This window comes from Toxotes jaculatrix, chromosome 2 (genome assembly GCF_017976425.1).
Source record: "Toxotes jaculatrix isolate fToxJac2 chromosome 2, fToxJac2.pri, whole genome shotgun sequence".
Classification (NCBI taxonomy): Eukaryota; Metazoa; Chordata; class Actinopteri; family Toxotidae; genus Toxotes; species Toxotes jaculatrix.
The window spans coordinates 21,268,152-21,287,355 of NC_054395.1; the positions used below are offsets into that span (position 1 = coordinate 21,268,152).

The 19,204-nt window shown below is 42.1% G+C and overlaps 1 protein-coding gene across 1 annotated transcript; it reads right to left on the reverse strand.

Moving 5' to 3' along the window:
- Positions 1 to 4,551: 4,551 nt before the first annotated feature.
- Positions 4,552 to 19,196, reverse strand: LOC121193368 (DDB1- and CUL4-associated factor 1-like). The gene is made up of 25 exons (XM_041055617.1): positions 19,013 to 19,196; positions 17,973 to 18,093; positions 17,806 to 17,882; positions 17,641 to 17,714; positions 17,438 to 17,551; positions 16,202 to 16,339; positions 15,437 to 16,033; positions 14,639 to 14,740; positions 14,391 to 14,549; positions 13,802 to 13,981; positions 13,408 to 13,617; positions 13,087 to 13,256; positions 12,824 to 12,948; positions 12,112 to 12,347; positions 10,257 to 11,329; positions 9,935 to 10,133; positions 9,489 to 9,571; positions 8,907 to 8,991; positions 8,569 to 8,802; positions 7,993 to 8,086; positions 7,459 to 7,563; positions 7,193 to 7,266; positions 6,974 to 7,069; positions 6,593 to 6,866; positions 4,552 to 5,824 (listed from the first exon to the last, which is right to left on the reverse strand). The coding sequence occupies exons 2-25, from the start codon at positions 18,083 to 18,085 to the stop codon at positions 5,769 to 5,771; spliced, it is 4,668 nt and encodes a 1,555-aa protein (XP_040911551.1). The 5' UTR covers positions 18,086 to 18,093; positions 19,013 to 19,196; the 3' UTR covers positions 4,552 to 5,768.
- Between the last annotated feature and the right edge of the window lie 8 nt (positions 19,197 to 19,204).

A 19,204-nucleotide genomic window follows, 5' to 3' on the forward strand; every position in this document is an offset into this window, starting at 1 on the left:
ATTTGGTTATTTTCCCTCCGGTAGAGCAAGCCACATTATGTCGATATCGTGAGATGATGCTGCTAAAAAAAAAGAGAGAGCTGAAGGCTACAAATTATCCTGGCTGCTCATACATGGGACTACATGTCTCGACCGGAATCAGTATCCTGACGTTTGTGTGTGCAGGGGGAGGGTGAGGGAGGGAGGAGGAAGAAGGAAGGACCATCAAAGCCTCAATATCTGCGCTCTATTATGTCCCGGCGTGTGTCTCCAGTCTGATGCAGTCTCTGTGTCCACCTAATGTAACGCATTCACACATACACACACAAGCAATCACGCGGGCACGCTCGCTCGTTCGCTCGCACGCACGCACGCACGCGGCGAGCGGTTTTCTGGTCTCCACAAAAGGTGGAGACCAGGCTGTTATTGCAGCCGCGTTTCAAGTGGAACAGAGAAATGTCTTTTCCTCGAAGCTTATTTATTATATTTCTTTGGGGGGCTTTTTTCTCCCCCTCCCCCTTTTTGTTTTTTTGGTTTTTTTTGCACCCAGCCAATCGCGCTCAAGTCCAGCTGATCCACAATAGGCTGCTCAGGCAGCGCGAACGCAGCTGAATCGGTCGGTAATTAGTAGGTAATAGGTCGCGATATTGGTCACCGATCCGACCTGTCGAGCTGGTGCAAGGAAACACTGAGAAAACTGCAATATACCATAAGCTGCGCCATCTTCACGGTCGTCACATGACTCGTTTTGTCAACACTGATGTGTCAAACATTTGCAAATATATGCGCCTTCTCTCTCTCTCTCTCTCTCTCTCTCTCTCTCTCTCTTCTCTCTCCCCCCACCCGCCTCTATCTCTGCATGGCTGTTGCATCCATCACAAACACAAACTGCATTTTCTCCTGCTAGGACGCGGGGCTGGCAGTCTGCCTTTTCTGACTGAATGTGTTGCTCTGGGGGCTTCTGCCCATAAAGTAGCTCCCGGTGTTACAGATCAGGCCAGACCATGTGGGGGAAGCACCTCCCGGTTGAGTCATTTCAAAGAAACAGACCCACTGCCGGGGAGGCTTTGTCATAGTGCAGTCATGTTCCCACACACACACTAATTCCTACCGGATAATTTCCCTTTGGAATTTTCACTGACGGTTTGGCAAGCTGTGGATTTCCCATTAGACCTAGTCCTCAGCATTTTACCAGATCATCACAAAAACATATGGTGCTCCATGGGACAAACCACTGAAAACACATCATTTGCATTATATTCTGAATACACAAGGCCAAACAAAGAGCTTCATATCAAAACTCTACTCATTATTGTCTGTATCCTCCTATAAAACCTTTGTATAATGAAGGAGTCTGGGTCAAACAACATTTGTAAGTGTTGAAGTGATGCCTCTAAAAATTCCAATCCTCAGCAGATCCACCTCAACTTCTCACATCCAACTTGTATCACTCCCAAGAAAAGTTTCTTAACTGAACTCACTCCGTCAGCAATGTGCGGTCTATGCACAGATGGACTCGTCTGCTCTTTACTGCGCATGTTTTGGATTGGTAAAGACGTATCTCTCTCTTCTGGAAAATCGTGCTGTCAAACATGTTGGACTGTGAAGTGCCCCGCACCTCCCGCTTTATTGCTCCTGCATAGCTTGTCTTTACTGGCCATTCCACAATTTCAAAAACGTATGGTATTTGAAGGACACACACACACACACACACACACACACACACACACACATACACACACACACACACACACACACACACACACACACACACACACACACACAAAATTCTGGTGGGGAAGAAGTAGGGAGCTATTTATTTATTAACTTATTAATCTTTTGATGGCCTAAAAAAGTAAAATATAAATATACTGAGTCAAAATGCAAAAAAAACAACCAACCGACATATACAAATACCCACTATGTGTGGTTTTTTTTAAATTGTAGAACTGTCACCATAATTGTATGAAAAATAAATGACATGGCTTCAGTGTTCTCAGTGGAGCTGCAGAACTGAACTTGACACTCAGACCACAGACACACATGTGAAGCAGTGAATTTAGCTGAGACCTGTGCACAAAGTACCAACGTGGATTTATGGCACACTGTTTTGTTTTTTGTTTTTTATGAAGTGAGTCACTACTGTTAAAATAGTCTGTGGGGTGATGATGAACACTACACACATTACTTAGCTGCGAAGCTTTAAGCTTGTGGAGTCTACACAAAATCCAACAATATGACCTTCCAATTCCTTCAGTATGGCTGAATGGCATCAGACTTTCAAGCCATAGTAAGGCACAGATCATGCTCAGCAATCATGGCCAAAAACTTGTTAACATTTCAGGAACACTATTAATGTTTTACCTTGAAAATGTTCCTCTGCTGTGTGAATCCAATGCTGGTTTCAAAATGGATGTATTAAACCAGATGGATATATAGCATTCACCCCAAAAATCTGTCATACAGAGTCTCGCCCATTTCTCAACGCACGTCTGGTCATTTCAGTGCATTGAACCATCTTGTCCTATAGACAAGGGAATCATGGCTAGAAAAATAGAGTGATTTGGTGAATATTGAGCGTCCAGTGGGTTTGATGTAGTGTGGGAGGGAGGGCAGTATTCAGTAGGGTAATTTCTCTCCATCATAGCGACGCTATGACTGACTCCCATCTGTCTATTACTTCAAGTGGAACACTGTGGGCGGTGTTCCAATCACATACATAAAGCTAGAGGCGTGCGGGGCGTTTTATAAGCTAAATATGCATCCCAGCTAATAAACAATTGAGAAAAAAAATAAAATATATACTTGCAGAGAATGTGCTCGAGTGACACTGCTACATGCAAGTGCTCAAAATGTGGCAAAAAGGATATTCAAAATGTTGAACAGATTTTTAAAAAAGGCCTCATGCACTTCATTTTTTTTGGCAATACTTTACTTTTTAAGTGCTGCGGCTACATTTAGCTACTGCTCTGATGCAGCAGCACTGTGAGAATGAGACACTGGTGCACTGCAAACAGGGGATTGCCTAATACAGTGAGAGCTGCTATCTGTTTCAACACTCCCAAAGCCAGCAGACAATAGGAGCTAGCCGAGGAGTAATAAGAAGCATGTCCTACCATCTCATCCATCACCTGCCTTCACACAAACACACACATTCTTATCTCTTTGCACTCTTCAGGATCATACGTTTTCATGCACTCAATGCCCCTTGTACACATGGACACACACGTGCCTCTGCAGACACAAAAACACAGACATACACACACTTCTGGACTTATTTTATCCCTGTTAATGTGGTTCTGATGACTATTTTAATGTGCTCTATTATTAACTGTGGGGGAGGCCACAGGAAAATTTAGTTGCAAATCCCTGCATGCACAATTCAGCAATCAAGAGACCCGAGTACTGTCACTTTATGGAAATGTAAGGCATAGACTTTAAGGGATATTACAGTCTTAAAAGATGTGATTAGTCACATTTTACATATGTATAGCATAACCAGTGTATATTTAACCTCCACTGCTACTCATATTTAATGCAAATGTAGACTTTGCAGGTTGTGTCTTAGCTCCACTTCCTGTATAATTTCTTCCACTTTAAAGCAGCATGGAAAACTGTAATCTTGTATCTCTGGACATCACAATAATTTACCTAAACTAACTTTACTGATATGTAGATTACAATATAATTTTACCATGATGGGAGTAGCCAAAATGTAAGCTCTCTTGGTTCTTTAGAGCATAGTTTTTGTTTTGAATCAGCATATTTAAGAAAGTTAATTTAGGAAACAAAGTGAAGGAGAAGTAGACAAATGTACATGTACACCTGTGGGTACAGGGATGATCGACGTAGGTCTGATAAACTGTAGTTTTAAATTTAGAAAAAAACGCATTCTACTCTGGCAGATTTTAGTAGGACACATTTGCAAACAATAGTAGTTGTGTGTAGTTCTCATCTTGTTCATACTAAGGTGGAATGAGCAGCATGAGAATAAAGGATGTCTCCACAGTCACGTACAGAGATGATGGTCGACCGCACAATAGTGTTTTCCTGTCCTCAAGAGAAAAACACACTTTATTCTGACATAAGAAACCAATCTTTGTCTTCAGATTCTGTGCATCTGTCTTTTGTCCAACCAACAGTCTGAGACCCAAAGATATTCAGTTTAGTCATACAACAAAGTGATGCATCAAATCTTCACATTTGAGAAGCTGGAACCCAGAAAATATTTTAAATATTTGTTTTAAAAAAAAAATAATATAAATTAATTGACTAATTGATTATCATTGCACGTCTCTATGGGGCCATCTGTATGGATCACTTATGTTCTATTAAACCACGGGTAAGTTCCCTTCAGGAGCTCGTTGCTTGTAGGTGACCTGACATAATGATCAAGAGTGCATGTGTTAATTACATCTTAATATTAGCACCGGTTTCGGTACGTGCTTTTGCTTTCTCCCTTTCAAAAGCCACAAATGTTAAGACACCTCTGCTGTAACAGCTTATTAACTGTCAACTGGCTGCAAGCACCATTCACACTTCATTAAAGAAGCACACAAATCTAATTTTGCAACTTTATTTATAGTAAAAATACTTTAGATACATACAAGCTGTACATAAATTGTCTCAAGAAACTCAACGCAAAAGTCTCCTCATGGAAAACTGGTAAAATGAATAGATACAAGGCAAAATCATGAAATGTTTGCACTGCTTTCAAAAAGTGTGCAAGTGCTAGGCATCCGTTTTCACAACGTTGAAAGTATGAAGCTTCCTCTCAGTCTATCAGAGGAAACACACATTTGAAATGAACATGTCTTACTGAACTTTTCTGTCAACTTTTCTATATTATCAGTCCTGAACCAAAGTCATTGCGATAAATCCTCAGTTTTCTAAAATAAAATGTTTCACTAGACCTGTGCCATTATCAACGGAACAGTCTTTAAAAGAAACATTCAGTGAACCCAAATTCATGTGTGACTCCATAAAGGAGAGTGAAATAATGCAAAGGTAGAGAGCTGTAGATGCCTCTATATGCCTGACAGTGAGAAGATGTCAATAGCTTTGTTATGGTGTCCACACTAGTTATGGTATCTTCAGCAATTCAAGAGCACCAAGCTGATTTAATTCCTCTATTTACATAATGAAATCAGGAGGCGGCGTTCACGAATGGCACTGCTGCGTGTGGCATTTTGGTCATTGGTTTATGGTGAAAGTAAAACCCCGTAGGTGGGTGTGACGCTTGATGAACCATCGGCAACATGTTTGTGCATTACATTAGCTGCCTAATTTAATACTTTAGTACGTTTTTGTAATTATTCCAGGTGGTATGGTGAAGTACAAACTTGCATTGTATTCTCTGCCAGACCCGGAGCCCTGTAATGTAAGTCGTTTCCCCTACAAAGGCTAATTTGTGGTCAAACGGAGGCTTACAAAGTGAGTGAATCAATATCAAATGAAGAGGCTCATTTAAAGAGCCATTAATGTGATAAAATACAAAACTTTTCTTCACTGCATCTACACACTGGCCTTTTCAATCATCACCAAGCCCACTTTTGTTTTAAAAAACTATATAATATACAATCATTTTTGCCCACCAGTCACTTTCCTTGGCCCTGTCACTCCCAAAGTGTGCAGACACCTATTGTTTCAAACTGGCAGTGCTCCAGATTATCTCCCACCTTATCTGCTGATATTCTCCTCTTTTCCTGTCTCCTGTTCTGCAGGTCAGACGTCTGTGAGGCAGTCTTGACATGTTGTCCGGTTCCTCTGTCCCAGATGCCGAAGGCTCCTCACTCATTCAGGGATAAGATGATGTCATCCTCAAGGTCAGAGTTGTCCGAGCTGTCTGTTTGTGCAATAGACAGATACAGATTTAGAAACGCAGGGATACACAGACGTGGTTCTGCAGAGGTCAGTGGGTAAGGAGGAAAACTGCCAAAAAGGCAAAAACAAAACAGCTTTGGCAAAATGTGAAAGAGCACAACGTTCATTTTTTTTTCTTTGCAAATTCATGTTTTCTCTGTCACTCACTCTCTCAACATCTGAAACATACACAGGCAGCAGTTTTTAAATTCCACAGGGAAAGACAACGTCTCCTCACAGCGACCAGACAAGCATGAAAAAGCAGAAACTGGACCAGCCTTGATGCATCATTTACCTGAGACTGCAGATCAGGGCTCCGTTCCTCAAATGTAGCTTAACTATTCCAACCTAAAATGCTGTTGTCAGGCTAAGGTGATCCTGTTAATTCTCATCCAGGTAAGTGGATGTTTTGAGCATAGATAAATGATTGATTTGAAAATTCTGGATGAAGTTACGTTCTATAAATGTGCTCTGCTCTTATTTTGTTGTTGTTATGCAGTTAGTCATTATAAGTACATTTAAATCCGGCCATGAAGAACTGAAAAATCCAGAAACAGTTAAAGTTAACCCCTTAACATTCCTGCCAAATTTGCCAAAAACGGCTGTCAACTTTAAACACAAAACAAAGGCGAAAAAACAAAGAAATGAAGGAGAAATAGTGGGATATTTTTGAACTGGATCAACATAATTCAACACATTGTAAGATTTAATATGGGCGCCCTCCCTATAGTTCAGTTGAAGCCCTACTCACCATTGTCGCCATCCAGATCAACATCGTCATTATCGGAATCATCTTCGTCATTGTCATCCTCATCATCGTCATCCCCGACGTCAACATCCTCTTCCAGAAGACGAGCCACCTCCTCATCAGAGGGAGAGAATTCATCATTCCCATCATCCTCTTCTTCATCATCCTCATCCTCGCCGCCGTTCTCGTTCTCTAGCTCGGCAATAAGGGGATCTGTATCGACATCATCGTCTGAATCCTCATCGTCATCGTCGTCTTCCTCCTGATCATCGTCCTCCTGATTGCAAAGAGGACAACAAAGGTCAATTGCAATTCATTTCTATCTGGGCCCAAAAGAACCAAAGAGGCCCTACTTTATTAAAACTAAGAGAACAAAATACAAACCTGATCCTCCTCATCTTCCTCCTCTTCCTCTGCAAGTCTCTGGCGGCCAACTTCATACAGCCTGCACACCGTGTCGGTGTTAACCGAGTCTTGGTTCTATGAAACAGATACAGCAGGAAAAGCAAATCAAATTCTTTCATATATTTAGAGATACAGAAATGATCACAACCTCTAGCAAAAATAATTGTGTTTTAAAGCCACTGGATGACGAGAATTTACCTCAATCACAGCTAGGTAGCAGTCTTTTGTATCCGTGCAAAGGTCGAATATGTTCCTCTTGACGTCAATAGTGGCTAAGAGGAGAGCAGCAGAACAGTTATCAGTGTCTGTAAATACTACAGTACAAATAGTCAGATAAAATATTACAGTAGTTAAAAATGATTACCAACGACTACAGGGTATAATGCAAAAAGGTATCCAAGTACAACACGAGAGACTTTGGGGAAAAAAATCAATTAAAGTGAGGCGAAGGCAGAAAACCGTACCAATTGGTTTGTAGTCTGTGGCATTAAAGGTCCTGAACGATGAACCAAATGGACTTTTCATCTGCATCTCCATCATGTCATCTTCATCATCAGCTTGCAACATTGCTGCAAAAACAAAGGGCCACAGAAAGTGGAAATAAAAACTGTGCACAGCAAGCTGGTAAGCCGGGGTTCTGGCTCCTGAGAAGTTCAAGTGCTCGTTGTATGGGCAAAGCCATTACAACACGCCCATTTCTCTTCCTGTGAGGTGGCGTGAACCAGCTGGTTCTGTCTGTTGCCAGTCCAACACTGATCCATGTGCCCATATGGCTCTGAGTATCAGGCGCACACGGACATGAACACATACACACACACCTACCTCTAGAGGCTCTGTTCACACCTCTCTCCAAATACACACATGCTCACTTTGCTTCACAATTATCAGCTTTCCACTAAAACACACCTTTCACACACTTTCACCGACTGTGGAGTGAGTTATAGGCTTGTTGCCAAACGCTCTGCGTTTCCCATCATGCAGTGGTTTTCTGTATTTACCTCCATAGATGACGGTGCCGTTGTTGTTGAAGACTATTCTGCACTGGTCCAGAGCAGGAACTGTGTGAAGGAGGTGGAAGGTCCGCAGATCCCACTGAAACTCCAGCTAAGGACCATGACATTATTTTTCATTTGTATCAACTAAATCGGCTATGAATTTAATCACACGGCGATTAAAACCATCCCCAGGGTAGTAAAATCAATTTTTAGTGCAATACATATTTAATGTTTAGCAGTGAACTAAAAGCTCAGTAGTCATCTCATCACTGGAGCGACAACAAATTCAATCTCTAATACAAGCTTTCTTTTTTTTTTTTTCCGGGCCTGATCAGATTTATGAAATGTTCCACTATATATTCATTACTTAAGTCCACTGTTAAACAAGCACCTCCCGAATGCAGTCACTTTTAGCTGTTAACTTTAGCAGCTAATTTCGCACTAAATTAATCTATCAAACGATCACTGCAGTAGCCGTAAACCTTATACGTAGAGGAGCTTTTTAATATACATATTTTTTACTACCTGTTTTACAGTACTCACTGTACTGCCTCACACTTGTTTAAGTCTCAAGGATACAATTTCCGTGTTTATGATGACCTCAAGGCCGTTGGGATGGAACACGCCGCTGATGTTCATGTTGAACTTGTCAAACTTGTGGATGGCCTGAGCCGTGCGCACATCCCACAGCACTCCGTCGTTTAGCACCAGGTCATCTGTGGGGTTGAAGGTGGCGCAGTTCCTCTTGTAGTTGTTAGCCAGGTCTGGGTTGTTGAGAGTCAGAGTTACCTGCCCCGTCTGGATGTCATAAATCTGGCAAAGAAAAGAGCTGAATGTGAGCACTCACAATTTTACCTCAAGTAATTCTGTATTTAATATTTCATAATGTAACATTCAAAGAATGCTGACATACTTACACGTGCTATATGCTCCTTAGTTCCAATGACACGATCTTGTGAAAGCTTACTGAACTCCACATAATGGTCACCCAGAAAGGAATGCCTGGAGACAACGAAAGCAACTTATTTAAACTGAAAAGTAATGCTGAATAGTAAACTTAGTAATTGCTAGCAGACATTATAGAACAACTCTGACTCAATCGACGGAGTCTCAGTACTGCCTTGGTTAAACTCTGTGGATGAATGAAGCCAAGTGCTTATGTTCCATGAATTGAAGACTGCAGCCTCAGGGTGTTAGCGTGCATAATTAAACAACATGTCATCTCCTTTCGGCAGCTCCCTCTTCTGACAGCATAAAGCCGGTGTACCATTGGGCAGAGAAGACCATATACATGGAGGCAGTGGAATCACAGACAGGCCTACGCCCCGAATTGAACAGTTTATCGATTGTCTGTGGTCAGACAGCAGTTGTGTGGTATGTGCTTTCAGGCAATTTCGCACTCCAAATGTTTCAATATCTGAGATTTTTATTCAAAAGAATGCATTTTATATGCAGCTGGTGAAAATATGTGCTCAGTCTCCTGTGAAAACATCACTTACTTCATGATGAACACTGATTTCATGCCCCACAGTGCAGACAGAGGGTAACTCCAAGAGGCTGACGTTAACAGCAGAGAGCCATCCTAAAAATACAACATTTCATGGGTAAAGATCCCCACCAGACATGTTTTAAGACATATAAACATTCCACAGAAAAGCCTGAGTAAAATTTTTCAAAATTACTTCTACTCCTTCTCCCTTACTGAAAAAAAAAATCCAGACTCTATGAATATGCAAATTTTTGTCATTTCAAAACTTACATCCGTAAGATGCTTTCCGCTTCACTGAAAAGTCCATTTTCAGTGTGTTTCCTCATCACACTTGTATATTTTGCATTTTGGACTGGCTTCCAAACTAGTTGTATACTCGGATTTAAGGTGAGCACAGATGACAACAACAAGACATAATCTAAAATTGTTGCTATACTAGTGGCTTTCCCTACTGACCCGTGAGGGCTCCAGGTGAGTGATGGCTGAACTGTGACAGCTGTAGCTGGCTTCCTCTTGGCCTGTAAACACATTGTAGAGTTTGAGCTGCCCTGTGCATGTCCCGAGCATCAGGAACCGCTCGCGAGCTGAGAAGGCACAACACATGAATCCACTCTCGTCCTCGTCAGCCTCCCTGAACACGGAGATGGGACGGAACCTGAACAAAAAGAAAATAAAGAATGCAGAGAAACAGTAGTGGAGGATGGTTGAGTAAAGCCATTTTGTCCCCCAAGGAAGGAAGCATGAACCTAACAAAGTCCAGAGAGAGGTGGAAACCTACCTGCTGAAGATAAGATGTCTGTCAAAACACCCTCCATCTACTCCTCCGTATTTAGGATATATAACTCTCCGTGTGTGTCGGGATGTAAAGTTGATGGGTGCTTGGCGTCTTTGTTTGGGCTCAGGGCATTGATGGGGTGTGAAGAGAGAAAAAGGTGGACATGTTGCGACAGGGTTTTTACAGCGTGCATGCTGTTCCCTCAGGTACTCTGTTATAATGCTGTCTAATGCAGGGGGAGAAGGCAGGTGCCTGTCAAACTGCTTCTTCATGGCTGGACTCTGGCTAAAGGCCCCATGGTCAGACTTCTGCCTCAGCACCCGAGGTTTCTTGCAGCTCACTGTGCACCCTGTTTGCCGTTCACGAGAGAAAACGATTCGGCCGATAAGAGGGGAGCCATTGCTACAGTGGGGGACAGACACAGATGGAAAAGCAGTAGAAGACGACCCAGTGGGCTGTGATGTAGAGGGACGTGTTTGTGGATGGCTGGACCCGGAGGTGGATGAATGTGAAGGATGGCTTCCAAGTCTTGACCCGACACCGTTGGCCAGCCGTGGTGTCCGGGGGAGAGTGGCGACAGGAGAGGCGGGTGGAGGAGGCGCGACAGGAGGGAAAGCAGAAGTTGAATGTGCAGTATGAGACAGACATGCCATCGGGAGATCTGCCTCTTTGGTGAGAGTCGTGGCTGTGTCATGAAGGCCTTTGGCCACAAGGTGGTTCCTAATTAGCAACAGCAGCTCTTTTTCGGGGAAGGTGATCCTGGACTGAGCGACCACACTCGCCCTCTGCAGCCACGCCAGAGACACATCTGTGCCAATCAGCAGTGGTTTCCCAGAAATCCTTTCTATCAGCTCAGCTGCAAACTTACAGAACTTGACATGTTCGCTGCGTTTGTCCTGGAGCACAGGTTCCTTCATGAGCTGCTGGATGTGTCCGCTGCTGAACAAAGGCAGCTTGCTGATGATCTGTCTGACAGAGCTGGAGCGAGACAGACCCACCAGAGCCTTACAGGCCAGAGCTCGGATCTGATCTGCATCTGTAATGGGCATCTTCACTGTCAACAGGGACAGCAGCACCTGCAGGACAGACGTAGCCTGTAGGTTAAAAACAATGGCTGACAGAAGTGAGGGCATGTTTGAAAAGTATTTTTTGATTAGAAAGTCTCCCAACTGAGTTAACTGACCCAGCGGTGTCTCAGTGGATGCTGTCAAAAGCTTCGACTATGATATTAAAATGTGTCTATGCAAAAATGATTTATACAACCAAAATAAAACTTTATGATGTTTCTTATGTTTGTCTCAAGCTTTATGTGTTCATCACCAAATCCTAGTGTAGTTGCCAGTTTATCAGGTATACCTAGCTATACTACATTATACTGACAGGTGTTTGTATTACTTTTACCACCTTGTTTAAATCAATGAGGGTTGGATAAATCACAGAAATACTTCTCTGTTGAACGCAATACAGTTCAACAGCACCACAAACTACATCCTCCAAAATGGCCATACACTTAAATCAGCACCTCTCTGTTCAATAAAAACTGAACATTTTAACTTTCATGAGGGCAGGATTTAAAACATGCTTTGCACTGTTCTTATGATAAAAGCACTGTATAAATCCAGCCCATTTACCACTGCAGCACTTAGCAGCACCTTTCAAGATGAACAGAATATTTCTAAAAATGTTGGCCACTGGCACAACTTTAAACACACAGTTTTACAGAATGAGCAGAAAAACTCTGGACCAGAAAAACTTTGGTCATTCTGATGCTATGAAAAATGTCAATTACAGCCTTAAAAAAAAACAAACCAAAAAAAACATCATAAACATTTTGGCGACTGGTATAAGTTAACTGTACCTTGATGCCATTGTTGGACTGCACTACATTCCACATCTTAGTGAGCACACTCTCGCTGGCTTTGGTGTGCTGAGGCAGGCGGCGACGCGGGGTGCCTGCAATGAACTTGCCAATGCTGGACATGCGTTTGTCTGGAGCACAGACGCAGTTGATGACAACCTGCAGAGCCGACTTCTGAATCTCGGCATCATTCACAAATACCTCCCCCTCTGCCACTGCCAGGACTATACTCATTCCTGAGAGAAAGTCCAAACATTAAATGAAAAACCTTGCAAGAAAAATAAAACATGGAATTGTGCCATCTCTCAGAAGAGCTGGGCACAGGTCTTATGAAATAAACAAAAATTAAAACACAAAGCTACTGCATTTTATTACATTCTGTGGAGGGTAATAATAATTCTATTGTGCTACATTCCCAAAAGGCTGTCAAGTACTCAACTTAATGCTCACACCCTACCAGAAATCATCTAATGAACCAATGCAGACACATTTACAATAAATGCTGTGAACACAACATTCTGTATGCTATGCTGCTTGAATGTGTTAATGACTCTTGGCTGTATACAAGAACTTTCACACTGTTTCTTCAGATAAAACAGACAAATTATTCTAAGTCAACCACTTTAAGAGCACCAGATAACTATTAGAACAGTATCCAATTCTTAACTAAAAGTAAAGATTTCATAGAAGGACATCAGCAGATAACACCTACCAACAGTGGAAACAGTGGATCCTCCCTCATCAAGCACAGCAACAGCCTCAGACAACAACAGCTGGGTCTTTGGAACAACTGTGAGGATACTCAGGATGTCAAGGGCATAACGTACAGTATCACTCCTACAGGGAAAGAAAAATATTAATCACTATGTGACAATATTAAAAATAGCTCAATCTCAGTCTGGAGGTGGAAACCGCTAAAATACGTAAAAAGTAAAAAGCATTAGACAATTAAGAAAATAACTGCCTTATCAATACCTGCCATAGTAAGTCCTCCATTCACAGGCAATGGAAATGAGCTGCAGGAGGAGCTGGACACAAGACAGCTTGTGGAAGACCTCTGCTGGTTCCCAATAAAGCCGGAGTGGTCCATACTCTATCAGAAACTCCATCATTTCCACCACCTGCTCACGGCTATAGCTGACTGCCTGGGAAACAAGAACACAAACGATTGCTACAGGAACACAAACTCCTGTAGTTCTTCAACAACAGCTAAAGTGTAAACATTAAAATTTTTTTACATTAAGAAATCAAGTGCCAAGTAATGCCAATCTCAGTTATCCTTTGTCCTCTGTGTACCTTGTAGTACGGCTGAGAGTGAATGGGGGCGCCACCCTCTGTGCGCTGCAGGGATTGCTTCACCTGCTCCACCTTGATTGCCAGATGGGCCTCAAAGTACCTACGCAGGGCCATGCAGGTGTGCTTGGCCGTCTGCCTGCTGGAGAAAATCTCATCATCACTCAGCAGCGCTCCCTGGTCCTCAGGGTTCAGGATCTCCAGTGTGCTTATCTGAAATTTATCATTTCATATTATATATTAGTACACAGTCAGCATATGTTATGTTTTGATATTACACTGACTGCTGCGTTTATTCATTCTTGAAATATACAGTATTTTCTATGGACGATACAGATGGCTAGGTTTACATGGTTACAGTGAGGATCACATGCAGTGTACTGGTGGTTTGTCCTACCAGATTGACGAGGCGCCGGAGCCCATCCTGCTTGTCGAAAAGCTCCAGGACGGCACGGAAAGAAAAAGAGATGGAAAAGAACATGGTGGCGTGGCAGCAGCCGGACGCATGTGAGCATTCCAGCAGCCACAGTGTGTAACCAACCACATCTGACAGGATGGAGTGGGGCAACATGCACACCTTGGGAGGAGAGGACACAGCAATGAATACAAATGTGAACTGCTATCAGATCTAGGTGATAGAGATAAAATCAAGTACCATCAAAAACCTCAATATTAATGTCAATATGATTTTGTGAATGAAAATATTATGTTATTTTATTCTGTACATCTCTACACAGAGGACTATCAGAATAAATACGATGACCAAACTAGTAGAATTATTTGCTGATAATTTTGCTCATATGGAACAGATACTTCATACTGATACTGTATATTGCCAAGCTTTAACTACAACACACATTGTATATTACCATCCTGTCTTTGGCACATGCACATAAAGTTGTAAGAAAAACCTGGCTGTCACATTTATGCCAATATTACCACACAAATACAGTGTATTTGTATGGTGTGATGTGTCTGTTTTGTACCCTCTCCATGGCGTCCTGGTTATAGGCAAGGTAGTAGAGGCACAGAGACACTCCAGTAGCAGCCATAGACGGCCTGGGAATTTCCAGCAACTTCTGAACTCCTCCGTGAGCCACAAACTCTGCAGCAAACTTCTTGTGCAGCAGCAAAGATGCCAGGTACTGAGAAAAAAAAGTAGAGGGCTAAGTCTAAAGAGCTTGACCTTTTCTTTCAGCACTATGGAGGGTCAGCTACACAAGAGAGTGCTTACCTTGAGAGCCTCAAAGGTGAGCTGCACATCATTGGTCTGCTTTAGATCCATATAATGCATGAGTAGCTCTCGAGCTCCCATCTGCATGAACACTGCCAGCAGCTGCAGATAGATGGAGGACGAATGAGCATCAAGAGCAAATAAGTCATGCCAGTTTGCTTTGCTATGAAAACCCCTAAATGGCTAGTTGCTAGAACATATGGTTCAACTAAAACAAAGCCTGCTCCTAAAATGTGCTGTATAAACTGAGCATGAGGTGACAACTTTTTGCAACATCACAACAGAATACTTTCTTTAATCATAATTAAAGAAGACTGACATCTGCTGGCAAGTCTGTGACAAGACACATACACAGCCGGAAGTGATTAAGCAGTTACGTATGCTGCACTTCTACATGCTGCAAAATACGTTTTTACTCAGTTTGAAACAAAAGATTATTTTATTGATCAATCTGGAATTTTCTTTTCTCAATTCATCACTTTTTTATAACAAATGTCAGAAAATAATGAAAATAGCATAGTATAATTTTCCAACCAAGGTTTGTTTGATTCGACCGTCAGCCCCAAAGATATTGTTACTACTATACACGACAAAGAAAAAAAATCAAATCCTCACAGATGCTCAAATTATCAAATGTTTTGTGAGTATTTAGCTTAGAAAAGTAAAAAAACAATGATTTACTTATCAATGTAGTTGCAGATCAGTGTCAATGAATCGATTAACAGACTAATTGTTGCATTATTGCAGACTAATCTATATTCTGCTACACACTGCGTAGGCTGATGGTAATGGACTAACCTCCTGATACTCCCCCAGAGGAGTGAGATATTGCAGGATGAGCCTCTGCTCAATCTCCGGGGTTAGAGGGTACAGATGATAGTTGTTGCCAATCACCCAGGGGCTCATCTCAGACCAACTGCTGTTGGAAAGCTCACTGAAGTTCCTCTCTGGCTCTGGCAAAGAGAAATTTAGCTTCTGTTTTGAGGTCCTGCCACTCTCCCTCTCTGCCCTCCTTTTTAGGTAACTGCTGCCATCAGACATGCCTTGGTGTATGAGTGAACCTGGGGCAGACATGGGCTTCATCATAGTTTTAACAGCCGAGTTGGCACGACTGCTGGTCTTGTGAGGGGAGTTGAGACGGAACGAAAGCTCGTTTTCGGGCTCAATGGTTGAGAAGGGAATTTCGCCATCCTCCTCTGGCCCCGTCCCCTCCCTTTCAGCTCCGTTTCTGCCCGGTGTGAAGGGCTTCTCTTCAAAGCCACCGTCAACCGTCTCCTCATCCAAAGGTAGCAGTGGTTCACTCAAAGTCTTCCTGGGGCTGGGCCGTTTGATTTCCCTTTTGTTCTCAGCATCCTTGTCCTGAAGCTCGCGTAACCGATGCAGCATCAAAGGAACCTGTCAAAGTCAAGCATGAAAAAAAAAAGTTAATGCACAGTTGCTACTTCACACCACCTACTGCTGATGAGCATATTGTTGGTGGTATGACACTGTTGTAATACCTTGACTATCACATTATTCATTAATATAAAATTGACATGTGATACAGCAGAATCCCCTACTGACCAAAACAGAGTTCTCCTCCCTGTAGTTGGCTGCAATGTCCTGGTTCTCCATGGCGCCCGCCAACAAGCCTGTGGCATATATTCTGAGGGGCTGCTCAGCCTCCTGAGCCCATTTAAACAGCCTTTCAACTATGCCCTCCTGAGAAATACAAACAGAGAAAAATGGCAAAATACATATAAAAACAACTTATGAACAGAAAATGTTTGAGTATTGTATTTTTCCCCATCTTGTTCTTACTTTTTGGTCAAATACAAATGTAAGATGGCTTCCATCACAATTTTACAAGTGTAGTTCTAAATAAAAGCACTGATATTGAGCTGCCTTCGGGCAAAAGATACCGGAGCATAAAAGGAAGAACTTCCAGACTCATCAACATCTTCCTACCACAAGCTGTTAGATTACTGAACAGCTGAATCAATCACAGACATATCCACCAAAGACAGCCTAAATGGGTGTTTTACCCAGCACTGGACACTTTTATGCACAGCACAAGCACTTTAACGACAATTTGCTGCTATGGACATCGATGAACAATTTTTGCACAATGGGCGTCTGGCAATATATGGGCCATACACCCATATATATAGGCATATGGCAATTTGCAGAGTTTTGAGTGTTTGTTTTCTTTTCTTAGTACTTATTTAGTATTTATTATTACAATTCTATTTTTTATGTTGACCATCACTCTCCTGATCCCAGGAAACACTGTCTCATTTTGTCGGCACTGCAGTTGTATGTATGGCAAAGTGACAATAAAGCCTGATTTGATTTGATCTGATTTGATTTGGTTAAATGACATACTAGCTGAAAAGTACATAAGTCCATTGACAGAACAGCGGTCAAAGTGTAACTAATTTTGCAAGCTGGACTGTGACTCCATAAACAAAAACATCTGTGATCAGTGACAATGTGGCTTTCAGCTTTTAACTTTATCTCACTATTGTTATTCAGCAAAAATTACCTGAGCATCTTTGCCTTTACCATCTGCTCCTACACCATTTCAAATTGCTTTAATACCGAGGTGAGCAGAAGAAAGATCTTCCTCTTTGCAGCTTCATCTTTATAGTTCTGATGTTTGTGTTATTGTTTACTTCAGCATGCCAGACATGGATTTAATTATGTCACCAGTAGAGGGCATGTAACACATTACTTGCAGTACCTTTAAACACTGAACATGGCATGTTGGATATACACCTGGAAAACTCTTATTTCATAATGAAGTCAGGAATAACATACCTTTTCCTGAAAGACCACCGCTGTCTCCAATCCAGGCATGATGTTCTGAAGCAGGCGACAAGCTGCTGCATTGAGGGAAAATTCTCTGCTGGTCATCACATAGCTATTCACCAGCTACAAAGGGATGAAATTAAAATCAACTTCTGACTTGGATGTTAAAAATGGGCTTTTATATTGTAGAACGAGTCCCAGTTCAATCTTACTGTGTTCATGAAGTCATCATTCTTGAACAGGATCTTGAGAAGGTGCCCCAGCACGCATTCTGGATCAGCTCTCCCTAGTGGCCAAGAGGGAAACATCAAAAACAAGCACAACATTTAAAATGCTAGTGATCTTGCCATTATGTGTTTCGTTTTCCTTTTTCATACCAGGATGTCGATCATCGAAAGGATCTGGGTCGGCTTTGTGGTACTCCTCTGTCTCCTTCTCAACAAGCTCAGAGATTCTGAAAGTCACACCACATAAACAAATTTAGTTCTCTTTAAGGCCTCAACTCATCCTAATGACATCATATTAACAAGAAGCAATTCCTTACTTTGTGAGTATGTTAACCAGCTCCTGCGTGCTGCCTTGTTGATCTCTCTCCCACTGTTCGAGTAGAGCAGTCAGCTCTGCCTTGGAGTCCACACTGGCAGATGCTGACGCCATAGCGTTGCCTATCAGGGTAGCATGCACTTAATATTACTTCATTATTCATACCAGTGGCGGAGAAAGTATTCAGATATTTTAATCAAGCCAAAGTACAAATACTAACTTTGAAAATAATCCTATAATATATATACTATAATTACGAAAATGTACTTAAAGAATTAAAAGTAAAGGTACTCAGTGCAGAAAAAGTGTTTTTTATACTATTACATTTTATCTCATTCAATTATTATTTCTCAGGCAAAAAATTGTAATGGGGTAAAAAGTACAATATTTCCCTCTGAACTGCAGTGGAGTAGCAGTAAAGTCCAAGTACCTGAAACATATATTCATTCATATATATACGACTGCATTTCAGTCGGGTGACACAGTCAGGAGATTTATTACGCTAAGACCGAGACAACAGTGAGCGAAGGGGCGGATTTGCTCCAGCGCCTCACAAACATCTCAATGTGCAGGTGCAGCAGCCCTCCGGGGACTGCAACTGTCAGACAAGCAAAACTGTCACTTTCTAAGTTAGCACATACAAAGTACTTTATAACCTTATCCGATTTGTTTGGTAGCTACATTCTCAGCTCCAATGCTTGGCATATGTGCCTACATTCACTTACAACCGATATTAACTGCACCAACCAGAAGCAAACTCTCACACCGCCTGTTGCGATGTTTGGCTAGCTAGACTGTGGCTAAACAAGGAAGCTAATCTACTTGGCTCGCCAGCGACACACGTACAGTGCACGCTTTTGGATTACAGTGCTTTGGTTTATACTAAGCCTGAGTTGTCCCGACATGTATACCTTTTTGTGTGAGGTTCAAATCACAGCCGAACCGAATGGCACTTGACTGCACATGAAACCAGGCACTAGGGAGTTAGCTAGAAGCATCACAGGTAAGCCTGGCTACATGTAGCTAGCATGCTAACTTCACCTCGTTGCTCCGCTCAGCTCTTCTTCGGTTTCCCCAAATTCACGAAAACTTGTGTCCACCGATATTAGTCCAAACTCCACTGCTCCTCAGTGTCTACGTATCACTCCCGGTTTCACAGCCAACGGTTAATTTGCTTTATTGTAGCCTTGTGTTCACGGTTTATTATCATTATGGCGAACACGTTCTTTACGT

Bases quoted from the DNA above. Each gene is read 5' to 3' on its own strand.
- LOC121193368 (XM_041055617.1), bottom strand. From the start codon at position 18,085: ATGGCGTCAGCATCTGCCAGTGTGGACTCCAAGGCAGAGCTGACTGCT. The intron at 7,564-7,992 runs GTAAATACAGAA...TTGTTTTTGCAG, and splicing joins CGGCACCGTCATCTATGGAG to CAATGTTGCAAGCTGATGAT. The intron at 7,267-7,458 runs GTACGGTTTTCT...CTCTCCTCTTAG, and splicing joins CACAGACTACAAACCAATTG to CCACTATTGACGTCAAGAGG.